The following is a 24,420-nucleotide window of genomic DNA, read 5'->3' as shown; positions in this document are numbered from 1 at the left end:
ATTTTATTTTTATAAAAGTACTCCCTCCATACCAGACCAATGGTAACATGGTAAAAAATGGGGTTTTTAAGAAAAAAAGAGTACAAGTAGGGGCAAATATGGAAAGTAAGCTGAATATAATAATGATTAATGTTGGGTTGGTGGGAGGCCCACTACTTGGCATTTGTGTAAATATAAAAAGGATATAAGGGTATTATTGGAAAAAAATAACCCATTTATAATATGTTACCATTGGTGTGGTACAACCGTATTAGGTAAGTGTTACCATTGGTCTGTTATGGAGGGAGTATTTGATGAGTATTAATTTAAATAAATGAAGGTAAAACTTGCCCTTGATTATAACTCATTTTCATTTACTATCCAAACGCATATTTTAATCACTCTCTTTCGACAACTCATTTCTCGTTTAAAGAACATCCGTCACCCCAAATGATGTCCAAATGTCATGGACACGCATCGGACATGGCCCAAATACAATGAACACGCGTCGGACACGTGCCCGAATAAATGTAGAAAGTTAGATACGGCTTTATAGGTGTCTGACACATTTCGGTGTGTGTCTGAGGAGTGTCGGTGTTAGACACAATGTTGGACACGGGACGGCTGATTAGGAGAAGTGTCTGTGCTACCTAGCCCGTTGCTGAGCGTGATGTAAGGAACTTTATTAATCTTGAACGAAGACGTAGTAGAATTAACGGTGATGCTGCGACTTTGGAAGCTCGATTTATTAAGCTTAAAAAACTCGATCCTGATTTTTTCTATGCCATACAGCCGGATTTTGAAGGCAAACTACTGAACGTGTTCTGGGCCGATGGACGTTGTAGAGCAATGGCCAAGTCATTTGGTGATGTCTTTTCATACGATGCTACGTTTTGTGTTAACAGATAACAAAATCGAATCCCTTAATTATCACTTAATTAGGTATTTATCAATCATGGTTTTAATCAAATTAAATTAATGTATGTATTACGGTTTTACTCGAATTATGGTGTAAACCGATTTAGGGTTTGCTGAAAACAAAGATGAAAAGTGTGAGAATTGTGATAAAGCGCGTTCTGTAGTTGCAATTATCGATCCTTGATTGCAGAGTTGGTAGGAATTACGTGTTTAGGTTAAAATACGTAATGGAATATACAAACAGCCACGTTCAAATATCCGCACATTCAGTAATTATTCAAACTTTGAGTCATCGTATTGTGCCGATTTATTAAGTCTGATCACTTTGAGTAAGTAATGCACTTTCAAATTATCCAAATTGTTTGCTCCTAAATTTCAAGGATTAAAGTGTATATTGTTTAATTACATTCAAATCATGTTGATAACATAAAGTTTTATGAATCTGGTTATTACAAGGATTAAAGTGTATATTGTTTACTTACATTCAAATCATGCGTCACTTATTCTCTATTTTATTTCTGAAATGCGATTTGAATTTACATGAAATTGAATTACTATATTCTCTATTTATTCCCTAAACCCTATATTCTAAACCCTAAACCCTTATACCCTATATTCCAAACCCTAAACCCTAATAACAGGAAATATATTCGAAACTTTTTCCCCTAATTCAGTTTTGCGCCAAAATATTTAATATTTAAAAATCAAATCAAATACATTATTCGATTAGGTTAAACTTTTTTTTTCATATTCACATTATTCGATTAAGTTAAGTTGGGTATTGGATAATATAATTTCAATTTTCGATTTTTTGCTCCTAAATTTCAACCAATCGTGTTAAATTCAAAAAATCAATATTGGTTTTAAATCAAAACATATGATCTATACCTATATTACAAAATTTTCCCTCCCATTTTTACCTCTAATTGCGTTCTGCGCCAATTAATTTACGCCAAAGCTTTTTTCATATTGACCTTATTCGATTAGGTTAAGTAGGATATTGGGTTACACTTTAGAAAATCAAACTCTATATTATCAAATCAGGCCGAATTTTAAGATTTAAAAATCAAACTCTATGTTATCAAATAAGGCCAAAATTTTGGCCATAAATTAGGAAACGATATTGAAAAATATTACTAATATGGGTAACAAATGAAATATTTTAGGATACTTTCCTTTCATATTATTAATTCCTTATTATTATCATTTTCAATTTCAAATAGTAATTTATTGTTTTGTATTTACAATAATTCGTTTAATATTTAATTCATGCTAATTTCTCCTAATATTTCGATTTAAACAAATCAAATATAAAAATATAAATAAAAAACTGATATTGCCAACCAAAACATAAAAATTCATTATATTCCATTAAATAAAAAGTATAATAAAAAACAATTTCGTGTGAAAATAAATCTAAACTAATCGAAAATGAAAATTAATCTAAGCTAACACACTTATGCCTTAATCAACTAATAATACGAATAATTAAGCAACTAGTTGCCACCAAAGTCTAGGCGTCTCATTGTAATTCCATGCAATGCATAACGTCCCCTAGACCTCCATTGAGGATGCGTAGGAGGAGGAGTTCTAGGAACGTCAACATGGTCAGCACCTTCAACCCGAACAACTGAAAAGTCGGTAACAGGCATCGGGAGATATTCACGGTCCCCAACTTGACGCCACTTCAAGCTATCCTCGGGTAGCAATTTCCCATATTTGGCATTAAATTCCTCCTCGTAAATATACCAAGTATTTGTTAAATCGTAAGGTGATAGGGACATAGCTTTCTCTATTTTTTTCGGATCATCAACCAAGTCTAACATAGCCCTAATGAAGAAACGGGTTTTCATGTTATCAGTAACATGTATTTTGCGCTCAATAGCAAGCTCACATGTTAGGTTAGCGATTTGATTAGCATGATTAGCCATGTGAATTAGAATAGAAAGGAAATGGAATGATTTGTAGGAGATTTGTATTGGGTATGAGTGATTGGGGATGAGAAGGTTGTATTAGGTTTGAAAATAAAATAACCACCTATTTATATGGGTGCAAGCATACTGCTAATCAACTTCTCCCTCCAAAATTTCCCTCCCATTTTTCCCTCCAAAAAAAAGCATCAAATAAGTTTTTTATTTGGATAAAATATATTCCGAAAAAAAATATAAACTGAAAATTAGAAAAGATGATGGAAAATATATGATAAAATGGAAAAGATTTGGTCAAATGGAAATATTTTCAAAACAATATTAAAATTACAAAAGATATGATACACTAAATCTTTCCTAAAACAAAGTTAACAGAAATTTAAAATAAAAAATAAGTTTTAATTATATAAAGAATGTATTACGGAAGGAAAATAAATTAATCTATTAATCTATTTATTTTATAATGAAATAAAACTAACAATAATATAATGAAATGTAATTGCTAAGTAGACGTGCTGATACCCTTACTTACTTGGTTACGAGTCTCTTTGCAAACATCAATTTATCAATTTTAATCAAAACATCGTTTAATAAATTAGGGTTCATCAAGTTTCACTAAAAACTCATTTATCGCCAAAATTAGGGTTGGTTATTTTGAAAATTGAATTAAGGTTCATCGTTACATAAAATTAGGGTTCATCATGTTTCACTAAAAAAACGTTTTTCCCCAAATTTAGGGTTAATTGATTTTGAAAATTGAATTAGGGTTCATCATTATACATTATGATCTTCATTAATGTTATTCATAATCATTGTTGATTATGATCTTGATTAATGTTATGATTAGTCGAATTAATCAATTTAGGGTAAATTGATTTTGACAAATAGAATTAGGGTTCCTCGTTTGATGATCGATTATGATCATGATTAAGCTTTGATTGAGTTTAATCCAGCTTGATGAAGAATAGAAAAAAAATAGGGTTCCTCGTTTGGTGATCGATTATGATCATGATTAAGCTTTGATTTAGTTTGATGAACAATATAAAAAATTAGGGTTCATAGTTTGATGATCGATTATGATCATCATTAAGTTTCATTGTGTTTAATCCAGTTTGATGAACTCATGAACAATAGAAAAAAAAATGAATATTGCAGTTAATAAACAAAACGATTTAATTGACTAATTTAAATTGAATAATTAAAAAGTATAAAACAATAAACATTCCATAAATAAACTAACTATAAATAGTTAACAAGTTAACCACAAATGTTAAATTACTAACCTAATTCTAGATTAACTAATGTAGGCTAACTTGAGTTTGCCACGTGTCGTGATGTGAATGGTTGTGTATGAAAATTCCATAGCCTAATAGCTTTTTGCCCAAAAACCCAAGAAAAAAAACTACGCAAAATCCATTTCGGATTACGCAAAATCTATATCGGATATCCTTCATAAACGCGACATGACTTTCTTCTTCCTTCTCATAGATGAGATCTGAACCCCATTTCTCCAATTTCATCCTTCAATCATCAATTTCATTAACACTTCAACCCACCCACCTCTAAATATTGCTCATTTTCCTTATAATCTCAATGTAAAATCTTCAACATTTCTTCTAAAAAAAATTCATCTTTCCATCAATTTAATCCCTTTTTTCCCGACAAAATTGAACAAAGAGGGTTGAGAGAGAGAGAGAGAGAGAGAGAGGAGAGAGAGAGAGAGAGAGGTGGTGATGGGTGCCGCAGGTTCGAAACTTGAGAAAGCTCTTGGTGAGCAATTTCCAGAGGGTGAACGTTACTTTGGTTTGGAAAATTTTGGCAATACTTGTTATTGTAACAGTGTTTTACAGGTTTCTTTCTCTAACCTTCTTCATTTTTCTCTTATTTCTTTATGTTTCTCATCTGGGATTTGTCAAAGATTCAGTTTTATAATATGGGATTTGTGAAAGATTCCATTTTGTGTTTTGGGTATTTGAAAGATTCAGTTTTTATTATACGGGATTTGCGAAAAATTCAATTCTGTGTTAGGGGATTTGTGAAAGATTCAATTTTGTCATAACTCATAAGGGTATATTTGGATGATTGAATTTTGTCTTCTCGAGTTTGTAAGAGATTCAATTTTGTTATTCAGGATATGTGGAGATCAATTTTTTTTTTTTTGGTTTTGTTTATTTAGGATTTGGTGTTAGTATTTGGGATTAGTGATATTTTTAGCACAAGCGTAAGGTTGCGTATATCCGACCACCCCTTTATCCTGCAATTTGCACGAGTCCTTGAGGCACTAGGGTAATGTTGTTGTTGGGAATTGGTAAATATTAATTCTGTCATCAGCATCTAGGGTGAAAATACCAGATGATAAATTTGTTCATAGTTTGTAAAGGATATGAATTTAGCAAATTTTGAACAGTAAGAAGGATGATTCATGTTGATTCAGATTTTCAGGTGAATAAAGGTTAGAGTAGAATGTGAGCCAGTTAAGATGTCTGAGAGCCAAGATTCGAGGAAACACCTGATTTTTATCTGTAAACATTTCTCAATAGGGACACGGAAAACATTTTGAAGTTGTGGGATTAGTAACTCTAGTTGTTGCAGTTATAAACTTTTGGGATATTCTCTCGTGTACCCTATACTTTTTCGTTTTCTAAGGTGTACTCGTTTTTCACAAAAAAACTTTTGAGCGACAAAAAATTAGTAATGCTAGTTTAGAAAACAGTGATTTTTTTTTTCAAACCAATGATCTCGTCAAAGCCTTGAATTTGAAAAAAAAATTCACCGCTTTTTGAACTCATATCCGGTACACCGGTAGTTATGGTTAGTCAGCATTTTTAACGAATAAACTTTGACCGACCATAATTCCCGAGTACGAGTTGATACGTCGGTGAATTCTTTTTCAAACTGAAGACCTCTTAAAGTTGAAAAAAAAGTTTATAGTATTTTGAACTTATAGCCAAGAGTTATTGACGATCAAAAGTTTCTTTTTGCAAGAAAAGAGCGGTACATCTTAGAAAATGAAAAAGTTAAGGGGTACACGAGAGAATATCCCTAAACTTTTTGTTCGTTTGGAAGACATAGCTATCAACTTTTTGGCTTCGAAGTTGTGGGTATGTTACATTTATAAGTCGTTGGAGAGTGATGAAAGGAGATCGAAAAAATTCTGGTCATCTTTTGCTACATGTTGTATATGATATAATGTATCCTTGAGTAGGTGACTACTGTTTTTCTATTTGAAAGTATACTTATCCTTCTACAAAAAGAAAGCCCTAGTCTGAAAAGATTTGAGGAAGTTTTTATGCAATTTAAAAACCACTCTAAAAGCTCATTGTACCTAATTGTGGATGTATCATACGTGGGTTTATGAATGTTTTCGAGTTGAGGTATTTTTTTTTTTTGGGATTATTGTGTTTGTAATCGGGTGTCTGGCGAAGAAATAACTTCTGACTGGTGTAGCTGTAAGCAAGTTGATTTTATCACAGGTGGATGGTGAAATGTAACTTAAAGTGTAGTGTTGGAGTAAGGCTGTTTTATGTCATAAGACTGATAACTTGAAATGCTATGACTTTGTATTTTTTATTCTACTACCTACTCTTTGCGGAGCTTCCTGAACATATGCTCTTCTGTAGTTATGGCTAATACGCATTCATGCTGCCATCTTAGAAATAAGTTGTTTCTGATGTTGGGAATGCAGTAAGTAGTTATTGAATTTGATACGAAATAACCATGTTTGTTCACATGTTAATATATACATGTAACAACTAACAAGTGAGGAGTTAGCTTACTGAAACTTCAAGGTCTTAAGTATAAAAACCGTTACAGTAATAAGCTGCGGATGCTGGAGATATGATGTTGTTCCGGTTAGGGGTGCTAAGGAGTCGAGCCGAGCCCGAGTTTGGCCTTGCTCGGCTTGTGCTCGAGAACCAAAACTCGTGCTCGAGCCGATCTCGAGCTCACCTGAGCTTGAAAAAAAATGTGCTCGTTATAAAGCTTGCGAGCTTTAACGCAAGCTCGAGCCTATATAAAACTGTTTATTTTTTTTACTTTCGATATTTTCAATAACAAGGCTCGAAGGTTGTATGTAAAAATATTTGGCAAATCAGCGAGACATTCGATATGTGATACAAAAATATAACATGATGAAATATTTTTATAAAATATGAGCAATATCTTATGTAATCACACAAGTTCAAGCCGCTCGCGAGCTTTTCGAGTCGAGCCAGCCTTTGCTCGGCTTGACTCGTTAAGCTCTCGAGCCCGGGCCGAGCACGCATGAGCCGAGCTTTGACCGAGCCGATCTCGAGTAGCTCGCGAGCTGTCTCGTCTCATTAACACCCCTAGTTCCGGTTGTCTTGTAAGGAGGAAATATGGACATAGCGGCAGAAGACTTGCCAAGATTGTCTTACAAAACCATAGCTAGTGCATATTGTCACCTGATTCTGGTGGTAAACATGGGAAATAACTTATTGTTCATGCGACCTTGAAGGAATCGCTGTAAATCATACTCGTAGCTGGTATGTGATGCTTTTCAGCTTAGGGCAAAACTTCTCTTGTACCAACTTTATCCCTGTAACCTGTTGGCTCTAGCATTGAGTTACGAAGATACAGCTTTTGTATAACTGCATTTCTCTAAATCATTAAATAAAGGTTATCTTCTAGTGTTTAAACTCAATCATCATTGCAAAGTGTAACTTTTTACGAAAGGCCATTCCCAGTCTCCTGTATCAAACATCTACCCATATATGGATTTCACTTTTCAGTAAATTATAGTATATGTTCATAGCTTCTCTTATATATAAAACTTGAGGGATGCGAAATATAAACACTTCAGTAGGCATATCTAGTTTGGCAAGTAGTCCTCATCTTTTCAATTTGCAGGCTTTATATTTTTGTGTCCCGTTCCGGGAGCAGTTGCTAGAATACTATACAAGTAACAAAAATACGGTTGACGCTGAGGAGAATCTACTGACCTGCTTGGCTGACCTGTTTTCTCAGGTAAACAATTGTCCGTATCTCTTTGTCATATAATTATTTCTTTTTAAACATTAGAACTCCATGATATAGTCTGCCATCTTGCTATGGGCCCTAAACTCCTTTCCCACAATTGGTCTTATGGTTATGCCGTTATGCCTTATTTGCTAATTACAAATTTATGTTGTTTCTGTTTTAGCTTCTTGATATTACCAATGACTAGGTGCTAATTCGCTTGTACATGATTCCATTCTGTTTGTGAACAGTTTTATTGTGCATGTTGCCATAGTCTGCTCCGTAAATTTATCAAGATAAAAGCATAAAAATCCAAGGAGTTGTTACTTTACAAGAAGCGGTAGTTGCTAAATTGGCTATATTGTTGAATCTTGGTTGTGATCTTGATCTCTTTGAAGCTGCTAATATTCCTTTTAGCATTGATAAATACTCTATTCGTTTTAAAATTTTATCTCACGTTTGCTTTTCAGATTATATTCAGAACCACTAATGTTTTATCTCGAATTTTTAGATAAATTCGCAAAAGAAGAAAACAGGGGTTATTGCTCCTAAACGCTTTGTCCAAAGATTAAAGAAACAAAATGAGCTTTTTCGCAGCTATATGCACCAGGTACTTATTTTTCTGTTAATCAGGTCTTTATTTGTTCAGGGTTCAGTGGTTTCAGTGCCAGTATCTTCACAAGCTGTTCATGTTACATGTTACGTATATCAAACGGAGTTGGTAGTGGAAGTGAGAGACAATCAATCAACCACTAGTCAATGCGTCAATTGACTATTCCTCACCTATTACAAGAGCCAAAGAGCGTCTATTTAGTTGGTTTGTACTCCGTGAAGTCCTTATAAAAGAATATTATCTAAATGCCTCAAAGGCTCCTACCCATGGGGGTTTGAAGGAGCTTGATAAATGCCATCCTGTATCAAAATGACAAATATGCTGTTTTGGAGTGACCCATAGTGAAAATTGCACGGATGATTCATGTTCACCATTGCTACTTCATATTATAAGAAGCTCAAATGGTTTGGTCAGAAATTTTGGGATGTATTTACAAAAACAAAATGGTGTGATGTGCTGTGAAGTTCATCCTTCTTTTGTTGCATTCTCATGAAACAAAATTCATATTTTCTATTGTTATTTTTGGGCTCCAACTTGACTCTTTATATTATCTAGCTTACACGTGTTCCAAAATTGACACTTAAATGGGGTACCGTACTTGGACACTTCATTTTAACCTAAAACATCTGACTTTTTCGAGTCGAGTCTGTCACTTGAACACTCTTGCCCATCTCATACTTCTAATGGAGACTGATTAACATAGTTTGTAGTAGATGGATCTCTATGATATTCACACAATCACACTTGCTGTTTATTGTTTTTCTGGATAGGATGCCCATGAATTCTTGAACTTTTTGCTGAATGAACTTGTTGACATACTGGAAAAAGAGGCAAAGTCGGCTGCTAAAAGTGATCAGGAAACTGTGTCATCTGAGAAAGCTGCAAATGGACCAGGAAGTGTCCAGGTCAATGCCCCTCAGAAGGCACCTCTAGTTACTTGGGTGCACAAAAATTTCCAGGTGACTCTTTCTTACATTTGTGTTTAGGGGATATTGTTTTTGCTATAAATAGGAGCCACCAAATGTAGGTTTAATACTAACAGGTCTCAAAACCAGGTCATTACTTTACCGGCTAAGCCGATATGGGCTTATATTTGGTATTGTGGAGTGCGTTAATTACTCTAGATTGTGCCTTGATACTGAATTTAGTTCAAGCGACTATTTCCCTTGCGTTTACATGTCAAAACACAAACCCAAAATGTATCAGAAGTATAGCATGTTGATTTTCGCAACAGTAGATCATCGGAGAAAAAAAAAAGTTGAGTTAGTATATCCTTATAAGCGTGCTTGACTATGTGATCAGGGAATTTTGACAAACGAAACAAGATGTTTGCGGTGTGAGACGGTAACAGCGAGGGATGAAACCTTTTTTGACTTGAGCCTTGATATTGAACAGAACAGTTCCATCACAAGCTGTCTCAAAAATTTCAGTTCTACTGAAACCTTGAATGCTGAGGACAAATTCTTCTGTGACAAATGCTCCAGGTTAGTGAACAGTGTATGTTTTCCAAATGCCTAGTATTATAGTTCAGGGGAAAAAAATCTTTAAACATATACGCTAACTATTATTAGCCATATTCAACAAGATTAACTGATTGGAGGGGTTGATATCAAACATTTCTTTTATGTTGCTACTTCTAGCTTTAACAAAGTTAGAATCTTGTTTATTTTAGGAAGTGCTATTCCTTACTCATTTGCACGAATTCCCCCGTGCTAAGAATCGTAAATGTAAATATTAGTTTTCTCTAGTGTATAGTAATCACTAATCAGTTAGCCTAAATTATATGAAATAGGTTTACACTCGTACGAGTCGTACCATAGGCGTCTTGTATACCCAAAATGATTTGTTATTTCCAGAATAGCAAGTCTATACAAGACCACCTTGCTTTGGGCCAACCCAGATACTTCTGAATATTTGATATTACTAATCATATTGGTAAATATTTAACCCCCTGTTGGAAACATTAAAAATTTACTGAGCTACGAGCTAACATACGATCGTCGGTGGTCCAGTTTGCAGGAGGCCCAAAAGAGGATGAAGATTAAAAAGCCACCCCATATCCTAGTCATCCATTTGAAGCGTTTCAAGTATATCGAACAGCTAGGGCGCTACAAGAAACTATCCTACAGAGTAGTTTTCCCTCTCGAGCTAAAACTGAGTGAAACCGTGGAAGACACAGATAGAGAATACTCGTTGTTTGCCGTTGTTGTTCATGTCGGTAGTGGGCCCAACCATGGACACTATGTAAGCTTGGTGAAAAGCCATAACCACTGGCTGTTTTTTGACGATGAGAATGTGGAGATGATCGATGAGTCTGCTGTACAGACGTTCTTCGGGTCATCACAGGAGTACTCTAGTAACACCGACCATGGGTACATCTTGTTTTACGAGTCCCTTGCTAATATTAACTTGAGCTTGGTCTAGTAAGTAGTATTGTCATATTTAGGACTGATTTATTTTCTCAAATTTTGATATTATTAACACTTTGTATTCTGTTCTTCCTTTCGACAATCGGAAGGAGATAATCATAATTATTTAGGCTGTGGAAATGTGTACTACTTGGATGGCTTGTACAGTTGGATTCCCACTGTAAGGGCTGTTTTGATGCTAACGAGTTTTAAAAGTAGGTTACGGATATCATTATTCAGTGACGGACTTCACCAGCAATAGCTGACACTGAACATAGCATTCTTAAGGAGAATACTTGGATGTTTTCAAGGGCTATGCCTATGTCCAATTATTGAACCGTGTTAAATATGCCTTAAAAACTAATCTATCCCAAAATGATTGGCCCGTCTAACTTCGATTACTCCTTTTCATTGATGTATCAGTTCATCGAGATCATTTATTATTATTATTAATTAATTAATTAATTAATAATAATAATAATAATAATAATAATAATAATAATAATAATATTAGGGTATTGATTTTCGCAGTACACATTTTACTCAACGTTGTACGCTTTTGACCAAATTACCCCTCCCATAAATTTAAGCATGTACTGTGCAAGAAAAAGAAAGAAAAAAGTACTCCATTCACCACCCACACCGAGCCCCTGCGTCAATTGCCTCGGCACTTGACCACCAGTCTTCGTCAACCGGCAACTAAACTTGGCACCGCCGCACCCCCACCACCTCTCATTCTTGGTCAAATAGAGCAATAAGACATCCAATAGATAAACAATAGACAAAAATTAGTGTGCGCATAAGTCATAACACCACCTTATTTGCATAGTTTATGCTCCGGGAGATGGATTCACGCCGCTATTATTGTTAAATGGACTAAACAAATGGTCATTGTGGTATTTACTTGCACTAATTTCAAAGGGCATGTCTCAATTCAGTCGTTAATAATCCTACCACCGAACGCAACACCAAACCCTAATAAAATATAAACCCCAAACCTTGCGAAAGATTTGAAAGAAAGTGGAAGTCAATATTAATTTCATGATTAAATTTGTAATGAATAAATCAAATGTTGTTGTACACTTGAATAAGATTCTACTTTCAAGAAACTTGGTAAATTTTAGAGGTCTTTTGTTGAAAGATAAGTCTTAGTTTTTAGTTAAGGGTAAACAAATGGAAACTATTGTGTAAAATGTATTGTAATGACTAAAAATCGTACTGCGAAAATAAATTACGTAATATTAATAACAATAATAACAGTAATAATAATAAAATCATTAATTAAAAGGGAGAAATGTGATGAATAATGAGGAACAAGATTAAAACATAAAGGTTTTTTTTGTCAAACACAAACTTTAAATTTTTTTTTTTCCAAACATCACCTTTAAAAACAAAGTTTGTCAAACGCAACCTTTAATAATTTTTTTTTTTGTCAAACACAACATTTTGGCCAAAGTTTGAGCACTTGTAATGGGGTGACTTTCAGTGGATGTTTGAGATAGCAAATGAGGTCGGTTTGAAGTGTTCTTGAACTCGTTGGAAAGGTGGGAGTACAGACTTTCCAGCGGTTGTCAACACGGGTGATCAAAGATGGCCGTATGTGGGGTAGATTGATGTGTAAAGTAAGGCTGGTCACATGGAGTTGATGTAAGTCAAAGTAGGATTTTTCCATGGGTCAATTCACTTCCCTTGAACCACCACTTGCAACTAGCGACCACCACAAACAACACAACTACGACATACCCTACACTCCGCTCAACCTACATACCAAATTTCAAACCAAACAAAACATCATAACCTCATTAAAAGACCCTCAAAAATCCCTCTAACAACCCGTTAAAAACCCAAACTTCTAACCCTTTCTCTGACCAGCTTTATTTTACGCAGCAATCAATCCCACATAAGGCCACCTTTGGCCACCGTGTTGAGAACTCTTGGAAAGCCTGTACTCCCACCTTTCCAACGAGCCCAAGTACACCTCAAACGGACCTCGTTTGTTATCTGAAATATATACTGAAAGTCCTCCCATTGCAAGCGGTCAGGGACTTGTCAAAATCAAGCCAAAAAGTCGTGTTTGACAACAAAAAATTTATTAAAGGCTGTGTTTGAAAATTTTTTTTTAAAGGTAGTGTTTGGAAAAAAAAGTTTTTTAAAGGTTGTATTTGACAAAAAAACCCAAACATAAATGTATTTAGTTGTTACGAAGTACCTAGCAAGCTAAAGAATGATGTTTAGGAGCGAGAAATGATGAGAGAGTAGAACGGGAAGAGAATACTCCCTCCCATCCAAATCAAAGAAAACGAGAAATGTTACCTTTGGTTTGAATGAGAGGGAGTAAGGTCCTGTTCTTTCGGCTTTTAGAATGAATCGAATCGAATCGAATGGTGAATCGAATCAATCGAATGAATCGAATGAATCGAATCGAATGGAGTGAATGAATCGAGCCGAATGGAATGGAGAGAAGTGAAACTAACTAAGCTAATTAGAGCTGAATTGAACTGAAATAATATTAATATTAATATTAATACTAAATATAATAAATAATAATAATAATAATAATAATAATAATAATTATTATTATTATTATAATTATTACTATTATTATTATTAAAAGAAGAAGAAGAAGAACATTAATAATAATAATAATAATAATAATAATAATAATAATAATAATAATAATAATAATAATAATAATAATAATAATAATAATTTGAGTGATTAACTAGGTAGCCACCATGAACCACGGTTCGCCATCAATCTAATTAGGTGAAATAATGGAGCACCAATTTGCTAGATTGATGTTCAAAGTCTAGCCGTTTATCATCCTAATTTGACAGCTTAGGTAACCACCACAAAGCACCAACAATCCTAACTTAATTAATTAGATAAATAAAAATCGACATACCCTAATTTCATCTTTAACGAATAAATAAAATTTGGTTGATTAATTAAAACTCAACAAATAATATTAATAATTGATAACAAGTAAATTAATTAATTATTTTAAAAATTAGAATTCATCTTGTAAATTTTAAGTCATTTGAGCAATTAAATTAAGTTTTAGGGAAAAATATTGATTTAAGAGTTCACTTGGTTCAGTTTGAGGTGAAAAAGGTACATAATAGAACGTTATGAAAAAGTGTGTGTGAAAGAGTAAAGTTCGTATATGAAAAAATAATTAGGTATTAATAATAGTAATATTAAAATTAACAATGTTATTAATAATATTATTATTAATTAATATTCATATTCATAATAATAATAATAATAGTAATAGTAATAGTATTAATTAATTAATATGAATATTATTGATTTTAATAACCATAATATTCATAATAATAACAATAATGAGGATGATTAATTAATAATTAATTAATGATAATAATAATAATAATAATAACAATAATAATAATAAAAATAAATAAATAATAAATAATAAATAATAAATAATAATAAAATAATAAAATATTAATATTAATATTAATATTAATATTAATATTAATAAAAAACTATTAAGTTTAAGATTCGCAAAATTGAAATTGGCTGAATTTAGTGGATCCGAATCAAGTGATTGAGTTGAATCGAACTGAATTTGGAAATTTGAATTTGACTGAATAATAAATTTGAATCGAATCGAATAGAAATGAAATTTAACTAAAGTAGTGAAAATAAACCAAAAAGAACATGGCCTAAGTCATAGTTAGAGATGCTCTTGAAGCGGCAATCCTAGAACTATTTTGTCGAGTTTAGATCTTTGTCTCGGTTTACGAAATTTGACTACCTATTTTTTTTTTTACCACGCATTTCTGCTGTTTTACTATACCCGAATATAAACAATCACAAGGAAAATGGTAGGTTGGTAGAATTGTGGGTAAAAGTTGTGGGTCTTGAGCAAAACAGTAGATGACCCGTGACTCCGTGAGTGTTAGCAATCACATGCAGAACTTTTGTAGTACTTGCAAATAAACTCAGCCATACTTTGCGTTCAAACTAAATTTTGTGTTGAACACTAAATTTGGCGAGAGTGACCTAATTCTAATGCCCTGATATTAAATCAGGGGCGGATTTACAGGGGTGATGAGGTGAACCCTCACCCCATTAATCTTAAAAAAAAAAGATATTTGTATATTTATGTGTTTACATTTTATTAAATCTTAGTGATTTAGTGGTAGATGCAATCTCTCCCCTTTGACGCAACCCGGGATCAAACCCCTGAAACTGCATTTTTTATTTTTACTTTTAAAATTGCATATCCTTTAAATATCGCACAAAATCCACGAAATGTTAGGGACGGCCGTGATTTGAGTAATTATATTTTAGCGTTTTTGTATGCTATAACTTTTATTAAACACCCCCATTCCATAAATCCTAGATTCGCCACTGTATTAAATAAGTCGATCCAAGGTAAATAAAACAATATGAATCACGAATACATCCGCAATCATTTATCCGACTTATACTTGATCAGAATTTTGCTTTAAACAAAATTAGCCCGCTCTAGAATCGCTGTAACACATTCGAAGTAACCCAACACGACACGACATAAAAGTAAGGCATACCAACATTTTCTGATATACTCCGTAATACAGGGGCGGATGCAGGAATTTAGGTTTTGGGTGGCACAATTTTTTTTTGCCGTAGTTCTAATATTATTTTGCGTTTAATTACGTATTTGTACTCTTTTATTGACATACATACATGATTACATTTCGCAAAAGTCTACATATATTTCTGTAGAATACCGGAAATAAAAGTATATCTTACATAGATAAAAATAAGCAATAAAAAAGGTGCAAATTATTATATGTTCTCATATTTTAAAGCTAATAGGACCAAAAAGGAAATTAAAAAACAAAATAAAGTTGTCAGTGGGAATCGAACTTGGGTTGGAGGTTATTAGTTCCCTACACTTACCACTACACTACTAATATTACATTACATATATGGGGAACTAACTAATTTATATAGCTGACATTTTTGGGTCATGTGAGGGAACTTGCCCTCACTTTCCCTCCCCCAGATCCGCCCATGCGTCTATATATATATATATATGAATGACGTGTTTAATTTTCATGTGAGTATTATAAGAGTTCAATTATGTACTGCTTTCTTGAAGTATTGAGTTGTTGTTGTTGCCTTATGCATGTTCAAATTGTTTGGGTTTAGAAAATTTGATTTGTGCGAAGATCGATTACGGAAGGGTTGTCTTAAAACTGTCATAAGTCGAGTTCTAGAAATGATATGGCTGTGATTCCAAGTTGAAGTGATAGCTTGTCTTCTTACGATTCTAACGATAGGTCATACGCCCAAAACGACCAAGTAACGAGTGAGATATGACTGTTTTACGAAAACTGAACGATGCTGAGAATCGTGTTGGTACTCGACCGAGTAAACTAATACTCGACCGAGTAAGGGCTACTCGGTCGAGTATTCCCAATACTCGACCGAGTAATCCTATGTGATAATTACGTTCGCTTCTGGAGTCGAAAACTCGGCCGAGTAATATAGTTACTCGACCGAGTATCCTGTACTCGACCTAGTATGCTATGTACTCGACCGAGTACCTCAGTGAGCGGCTATTTTAAGTCGGTGGCTATATTTTCACCTTAATTTTTAAGTCGGTGGCTATGTTCTTACATTTGTTTTGAGTCGTGGGGTATGTGCACACGTATGTTTTGAGTCTTAACGCACTCTTTTATATATGTGACGGTCTTGATACGTAAGTTACCAAATGCTATGATAGGGAGGATGCCGGTGTATGAGGGATATATGTTGGATATAAAGGACATGAGTTATATGTGGTTGTGAGGGATAGTGGAACAAGAAAAGAGTAGATTGATGAGCTAATCGAGACAAGGAGCATGTTTTGTGAGATATAATGAGTGATATAGTCGTGGGTTGAGTAATATAAAAGTAAGTGTATATGGGCAAGGGTGATGTAAGTGTAAAGAAACGTGAGAATGAAAGATTGAGATGAGGGATACGAATAGTGGCATATTGGGATGTGTAAGGATTTATGGAGGGAGACGGTTTGGATTGAGTTGCTTAAGGATATAGGTGATAAAAGGTCGCTATAGAGAGATGGAAACGAATAGTGTATAGTGAGGTCAAGTTATATCGCGATGAGTAGACAGTGGTTGATTTGGGAATTTGGAATATCAAGAGGTGAGCCTAGTGTATAATTCTTTGGGCAATTAACGGTATGAGATGAATTTTTGGTTTCCTAGGGATACAACATGTAGATACGGCTTATTGAAGAATAACCGTTAGTGTGTAGACTTGATGGTAACAAGTGCGGGTGAATAGTATGATGGGAGGAGATAAGTGATAAGAAATAAAGAGAAGATATCGATATGAATTACTGGAATTTGGGTTGTGGAGTAACAAGAAGGTAATCGGATTACTAAAGAGTTAGGTAGAAAGAGAAAGGAGATGAATTATTAATTGGTGTTATTGAGTAAAAGGGGAAGAGGGATGGAAGTAAGTTGAGAGAACGTTGACCGGAGTTAAGGAGCATGAAGGTAGGAAATTATGGATATGTACGATAGCCTCACTAGAGGGTGTGAGTTAATAGTTATATAGGAGAGCAGGACGACATGTTAGTTGTGAGTTTCGAGGTATTAAGGGAATAAGAAGCCGGTAGAGTGTTTGCACGATCTGAGATTTTGGTGGAGAGTTAGGTAACGATATGATAAAGGATAAAATTGGGAATAATGTTGAGGTAGATTTTGTTGATGGATTGAATGTTCGTTATTTGGGATGATAACCAAAGGGAGGAAACGGATTGTTATATTAAGAAGTGGTAGTAAGAGAGTAATCACATGAAGGATGTTGGCGTCATAGTATTGTCATTAGTGGTTGAGGATGATGTTAGCTGTCCTAATGAGGTTGATCTTGTGGAGGTGATTAGTATGTTTGGTTGTGAGGGAGTATAAGATGTAGATATATGAGGTGCTCGCTGGAAGTTGAGCAATAATGTTATGGCTACATTTGCTGGAGGGGTGATAATTGCGTGTATGAGAGGATATGTGATGAAAGGCACCTGAGTTAAGTCGGGATGAGAGGTATTCATTGTCAAGTGGTAACTTACGTTGTCAGGATTGGCTAGTTAGATTCGATTATGGGTCCATGAGGTGTGTAAAACTTTGTGTGAGGTCCTGGCCTCACGAGTAATAGTGTGGCGTGATAGTTACGAGTCGTTATGTGTGTGTTCCGCGTCATATGTTATACTTATATGTGTATGTATAATATCTGTATGTGATGGTGTAGATACCCGTATCCGTCGATATTGGAATTTATAGAGAACCCGACAAACACCCGATGATGATAGGACGCATGTATTCTTTAGTTGTCATTGTCATTATTTGGGTTCGTTTTACGATGTAGAATTGGCGTCGTCGATGAAGTATTCTTATTAATTTAAATGATATTTAAATTAATGTTTTTTTAAGTGAATTCATTTTATTAATTTAAATGATATTTAAATTAATGTTTTTTTAGCGAGTTCATTTTATTAATTTAAATGATATTTAAATTATGGTTTTTTAGGTGAATTCAATTTATTTTATTTTATTTTGAATTTATTTTCCCAAGTTTATTTTATTGAAAATAAAATAAATATTTGATTTGAAAAATCATTTTTATGAGAATATTTGATTTGAAAAGTCATTTATTTTAAATTGTTATTTGATTTGAAAAATCGTTTTAAAAGCGAAGAATTCGTTTTGGACACTCGTTTTTGAGCTCGTTTTTAGCTCGGTTTTTAAGCCCGTTTCCTTTGCGAATTGGCACGAATCTCGAGTACACTAACCCACCTAAGCCTCTACCCATCAACCCATGTTCGAACCCCCTCACAAGCAGCCCAAAATCTCGTTCAAAACCAACCCCAAGCAGCCCGCATAAAACCGAATCCCTCCCCTGTTTTGCAGCTCAATTCGCGAGCCCAAAACCCACTTCAAACACTACCAAGACCCGTACCCATTAACCCTAACCCATACCCTAGTATCCTACCCATATTATCCTAGCTTGATCACCAAGAAATCCCCCAAAACGAACCCTAGAAACCCCTCCCAAAACCGATGGACAGCAGCTATGTTCATTGAGCCCGATTTGCCTCTCCTCCCTTTTAACCTATTTTAAACCCTTATAAATACCACCCCTTCACCATACAATCATGCATCTAAGTCCTCCATACATCCAACCATCACCCACAAGCTTTAAGCCTCAGAAACAAACCCTAAACATCCTCCAAAAACCCTACACAAAACCGACACACAAACAGAAACTGTTTGTGTGCCTCCTTCGAAAATCATCTCGTTCCTCCATCAAATCACCATAAAAATTCGAGTTTCTTGTTCCTAATTAACCATACAACATCCATACACACATTAGATAAAGAATCACGAGCCAAATTGCCCTTGAGAGTACACGAAATCCCTCGAAAAACAGAGTGAAATAACACTCTGTTTTCGCGGTTTATTCTTGTCTGTCCAGTTCTGTTTGTGCTCGTTTTTCGTGCCCAATAACCCAAATCGAGCAGGGGTTGCTTTAAGATCCTTGTTCTCCTCTCTTTCTAGTTTCCAAAACATCTTTCGGATCGAATTTTCGTCGTGAAACGAGGGAGATATCACTGTTTTAAAACTGCTGTCCAGAAACTTTCCAAAACGCGTGTTGCTTTGTTACTTCGTCGACGACGGCCTCTCGAGATAAAATCTACCATCGATTACGACCCAAGACGGTGTCAACGATACATGTAGGTTGAGGGTGCATCAAATCCCCTTCTCTTCTCTCTTTTTATTTCGTTTTTTTTATGCCTTTTTTTATTGTCTTTTTTTTTGTTTGTTTTTCGTTTTAATTATCGTTTGTTTTAAATTAACCACGAAACTAGTTAGTCCGAGTATGAGTTAAAGTACCACCATGAACACCCGCGTTGACTTGAGATGGGAAAATAAACCGCTCCTTTTGTCGGTCGTACACCCCCGTCTCATTTACATATCCTCGTGTTCAAGGTAGGGCATAAATAAAACAAGTTATCTAACTTCGATCTTCGCCGACCCTCTTCTTGTTTCGGCCAAATCGATGGACCTTAGGACCCGTTGCATGTTAGTTTAACTTCTGATTGTTAACCTATGACGTAATTAGATGACTTTAAATCAATTTAATAATCTAATTAGACACTTTAGGTGGCTTCGACGTAAGTTATAAAATCAATCGATGATTTCTGTAAATAATTGAATGCATCTATCTCTTTCACCTAATTTCTCGCTAGTATAAGAGTGCGTGATTAGCACCTTCTTATTGACACTCGATGAGTTAAATTAATTAGCGAATTTAACCTAATTGGACCCTTTAGGCCGTGTAGAATGCACCCTCATGCGACAATCAATCAACATCGTTTTTAACTCGTTTTCTAACTTGTTTCCTATCCCTTTTCGCAATCATTCGATCTAACCAATGAATCTAACTTAGGAACTAGGTTGGCCTTATCTTGGCCGTGAGGGTGGCCATTGGTTTGGGCCGTGAGGTGGCCGTTTTCTTTACCTTTCTCGTTTTGTTTTTATACCGTTTGTTTTCTCGTTGTTTCATTGTTTGTAATTTATCGTTGGTTTATCGAGTTGTAATCTTTCAAGTTTGTTTTCTTTTATCGAGTCAAATGATTTCTAAAAACCTTAGTCTTGTTTGGTTAGACGGTTGTTCCCCAATGCTTGTAGGAGCGTAGTAAACCGCATGTTGTTTAAAGCAACATGGCCCGGTTTATGCTAATGCATGCTTTGGTGCGTAGCCCTATGTCTAATTCGATGAGATTAAGCGCGAGCACGCATTACGAGGAGTGACCCAAGGCCGTGGGTCATGTGAGCCGTGGGCCACCCCTCATGTGCACGGTTTTCAAGGCCAAACGGCCGTGTGTGTCGTCGTGTATTGTTTTGTATGTAGCATTTGTATTTAGATCGAGTTGTATCTTTAATTTGTTGTTGTGTCGGCATGAAATGCCTGGTTTGTAATAGGTAGATCCCAACGGCTCCCCCATTCCCCCTAAGCCTTGTTTGTTTGCTTTACATGTTGTTAGATCAATCAACCCACATGCTAAATTACAACTTTGACAAAGTTAGTTTAGTTGCATCTAAAACGACATAGAAATTGTTGTCACATGTTAGGGTTAAAACAACGTTTGCATATCATACATCGTAGTAGCTATGACCTTGTTTGAAATTCGACACTTGACTTAGTAGAGGCCGTTATTGACGGGCGGGGTTGGGTGTCCTTATGGGCTTCCCAACACGTACCCTCACCCCTTACTCAAGATCTATGGTTTGTGGATCCGTCTAAATACCATTGGATTACGAGAGTCATTCAAATCGAGTGATATAGGGTACAAGTCTTTATCTTTAATCACTCGTAGTCGATGGGCTTTATGCTTTTCGATGAAAGGTGTAAAGTTGACTTGAACGGTTCCAAGTTCCCAAAAACTTGGTGGCGACTCTAATATGTCTTAATTCGATTCGAAAGAACCTCGAGTCGATTATGCCGGTGTGGATCCCTCGGACGCAGTTCCCGAGGGCCTTGTCCACGATTTGGCGACTACATTGGGAAAAGAGGACTAGTTACACTTTGTTTCTAGGGTCTTTTCCTCCGAGGTGAAACTTGAAAAGAAAGTGTTGGAAAGTAAAACATTACTCATAGTGCTACGATTCATGCATAAACCCTTAAGGACTTGCCGGGCCGTCCCAGCGTTTCTTCGTGATGCGTGGGGGCGACGTCCCACTATGCCAGGAAGCTGCACATTGCTCGCTTCCACTTCGCCTCGCGTGGTTCTTGGGAATGGGGACGATCTTCTAGGTACTTTACCTTAAGACACCTCGCTTTATAAGACCGCAAAAGGATGGAGGGCATAGACCTTCTTGTAGAAGACTTGCCGAGACTTAGAGATGTCTAGGAGCATACATCCTTATAGCATGAGAATGACAATGTGCAATATGTTTTCCCGAGTCTTTTTTTCGAAAATTCCAAGTCCTTTTCAAAACCGAACTTTTGAACAACTTACTTTCAAACCTAGCATGATTTTCAAAACGCGGAATGCTGCCCAAATAGGACTAGAATTTCGGCCCAAATTGAGCTTTTATAGCAGGATCTTCGCCCATTTCAAATCTCATTTTCAAATCAATCCTTCGTTTTTCAAAATCAATCCAAAATGTTTCTCGAACCTCAACCAAGCATGAAATGCGTCAAGTCGTGTCCGGGTCATGGCCATGTTAGGCCGGGTATGTTTCATTTTAAGGGTCTAGAACACGACCTTGTTGGGTCACCCAAACTCACCTCTTGGGCTTTGAGTCATGTTGGTCGACCTTTTGGTCTAGAATAGTCCACAAAAAACGTCCAGGCTAGGCCCTTATGGACGTTTCACGCGAACCCATGGGCTATGTTAGCCCAATCACGGGTTTGGTCACACCAAGTCCAGTTTAGAATCGAGTTATGACAGCTTGAGTCATGTCGTTTTGTCGAGTCTAAAGTGAACCAATGTCTAAATCAAACCGTGAGTCGAACCTTTGGTTAACCAATCTCAAGTCGAGTCTGTGTTTGAGTCAAGTTGGGGTCGTGTCCTTAAGTGTGCAGGGGCTCTTACTTTAAATATTGACTCAGTACGGGGTTTTCTTGTAGAAAGGCCGCCCAAAACCCGACGTCAAGCAATGGAAGATGTTAACAAGCTTACCGAGGCCGTGAACCTCATGATGACCCGAATGGAAGCAATCGAATCTAGGCTGAGTGAAGATTCACCTCCACCCCCTCCACCCGATCGATCGGAGAAACGGTTCAAGTTCATCGAAGACCGTTTGAAGCTCTCCAAGGGGAAGAACATTCACTATGAGAATGCTAGGGCCTATGCCCCGATTCGGGACAAGCGCCCACGAACATGGTACTCATGACATCCCCAAGTTCAAGGGCATCAAGATCCATCCACCATGTTAAGGCCTATAAGGGGTACTTAGCATGAAGGGAGTACCGCGACATGCTCTCCAAATTTTCGCTCAATCTCCGGATGAACACCGAAGGCGTGGTTCTACAACTGGACCTTAAGAACTTCCCCACTTTCGAAGATATTACGGTGGAGTTAGCAAGCACTATCTTCGACAATGTCGAGATCCAAACCAACATAAGGACTTTGGAGGTAATGACACAGAAAGACAAAGAAGGCTTTACTGAATTCCTTGCAAGATGGCTATTTGAAAGCGTGAAATTAGCTAAGAAGCCCGATGAAGTTGAAATGGTAGATAAGTTCGTAAAGAATCTACGACTGTTTACCGTAATGCTCGAAATACGAGAATTTTGGCTCTTTCAAAGAATTGATAAGAATCGGGATAAAGGTAGAAGATGATGTCATAAGGGCAGAGGCTGAAAAGCCGAAAGGGTACCAAGGGGCCTCATCGTCTAGGACCAAAGCCCCAGCAACGACCCATATTGATGAAGCCATCAATCTCTTAGAAGGGCAATCGAAGAAGTCGCAGCGCCAAACACCTAGGGCATTCACCGATATCGGATGCACTTATACATACGCTCTCCAAAGGCTCATAGCCCAAGGAAAGCTAAAGCCTATTGGTCCAACTCCGGACCCTCCCGCTGATCAACAAGGTAAATGGTATAAACCAAATGCCTCTCGTGCCTTTCATCAAGGGAAAGGCCATGATATCGAAAGGTGCTATCGATGAAGCACGAAATTCAAGACATGATTGAGAACGGAACGCTCCCGATCCCAAATTGTTAAACCCAATAACGTCACCAATCCGTTTGGCGACCACACTAACTTTGTTTCTGTCGAAGACAATGTCGATTATTCCCATCTTATCCGCCCATGTCACTGGAAAGGAGTGTTTATCGGCAAAATATTTGTGGATTGCTCTGAATCCTTGCCAAACTCGAAGAATGAAATTCAAGTCGGGAGTCTTGCTCTAGAATGTACTCCTCTTATTAACGAAGTTAATAAAAGACAATTCGATTCACCAACTTCCATCATCGGCGTAGATCATCAGAGGACTACCTCGGGATGGAGGCAAACCATCACAGGGATCAAGGACAAGAGCCGAGCATCTAAGTTGACAACTGAACAAGAGAAAGCTCAAGACCAGATTTGATAATTATGAGTCGGGATCTGTTTTTCTTATTTTAGTCGAGTCGAGTCTAGGACTTTCTTTTCCTGAAGTTGAGTCGTTTGTTCCGCGATGACCTAGGGTGTGTCCTAGGAATCGTTCCTTCGAGTCTTTTAAGCATTTGTCATTCCAATAAAAATTGCAGTTTCGTTTACAAATATGTCTTGTTTCCAATCCTCAATCATTCCGAAGCATGATAAAATGCACAGCACACTCAAAGGCATCCCTGGGGTAGAAATATGCCCCGTTTCAAAATGTAAGGTACACTAGGATCCTGTGTTTGATTCCTTTACCTATTCCATGTCTGGCGGTAGAAAACCTCCATCTGAACCAATGTTTGTGACAAGCTTTTAGATGATTCTATGACAAACCCGGACTAGCTCCTTGTTTCTCCTATCGATGATGGAAGGCAAGCCTTTTCCCCAACAAAATCATCCCATCTCGAAGAGAGAAGATAT

At 36.1% G+C, this 24,420-nt stretch overlaps 1 protein-coding gene across 1 annotated transcript; it reads left to right on the top strand.

Annotated features, from left to right (window-relative positions):
• Positions 1-4,229: 4,229 nt before the first annotated feature.
• On the top strand, positions 4,230-10,964 carry LOC141634015 (ubiquitin carboxyl-terminal hydrolase 3-like). Its single transcript, XM_074446346.1, has 6 exons — positions 4,230-4,675; positions 7,695-7,811; positions 8,314-8,412; positions 9,186-9,374; positions 9,718-9,899; positions 10,428-10,964. The coding sequence occupies exons 1-6, from the start codon at positions 4,559-4,561 to the stop codon at positions 10,837-10,839; spliced, it is 1,116 nt and encodes a 371-aa protein (XP_074302447.1). The 5' UTR covers positions 4,230-4,558; the 3' UTR covers positions 10,840-10,964.
• The last annotated feature ends 13,456 nt before the right edge of the window (positions 10,965-24,420 follow it).

The sequence above is a fragment of the Silene latifolia genome, chromosome Y, assembly GCF_048544455.1.
Source record: "Silene latifolia isolate original U9 population chromosome Y, ASM4854445v1, whole genome shotgun sequence".
Lineage (NCBI taxonomy): Eukaryota > Viridiplantae > Streptophyta > Magnoliopsida > Caryophyllales > Caryophyllaceae > Silene > Silene latifolia.
This window is presented reverse-complemented; position numbering and strand designations above follow the sequence as displayed.

What these genes read in the sequence shown, in the direction of transcription:
- LOC141634015 (XM_074446346.1), top strand. Translation starts at nt 4,559, where the DNA reads ATGGGTGCCGCAGGTTCGAAACTTGAGAAAGCTCTTGGTGAGCAATTT. An exon ending in ATTGTAACAGTGTTTTACAG is followed by an intron (nt 4,676 to 7,694) that starts GTTTCTTTCTCT and finishes TTCAATTTGCAG; the next exon opens with GCTTTATATTTTTGTGTCCC. An exon ending in TTCGCAGCTATATGCACCAG is followed by an intron (nt 8,413 to 9,185) that starts GTACTTATTTTT and finishes TTTTCTGGATAG; the next exon opens with GATGCCCATGAATTCTTGAA.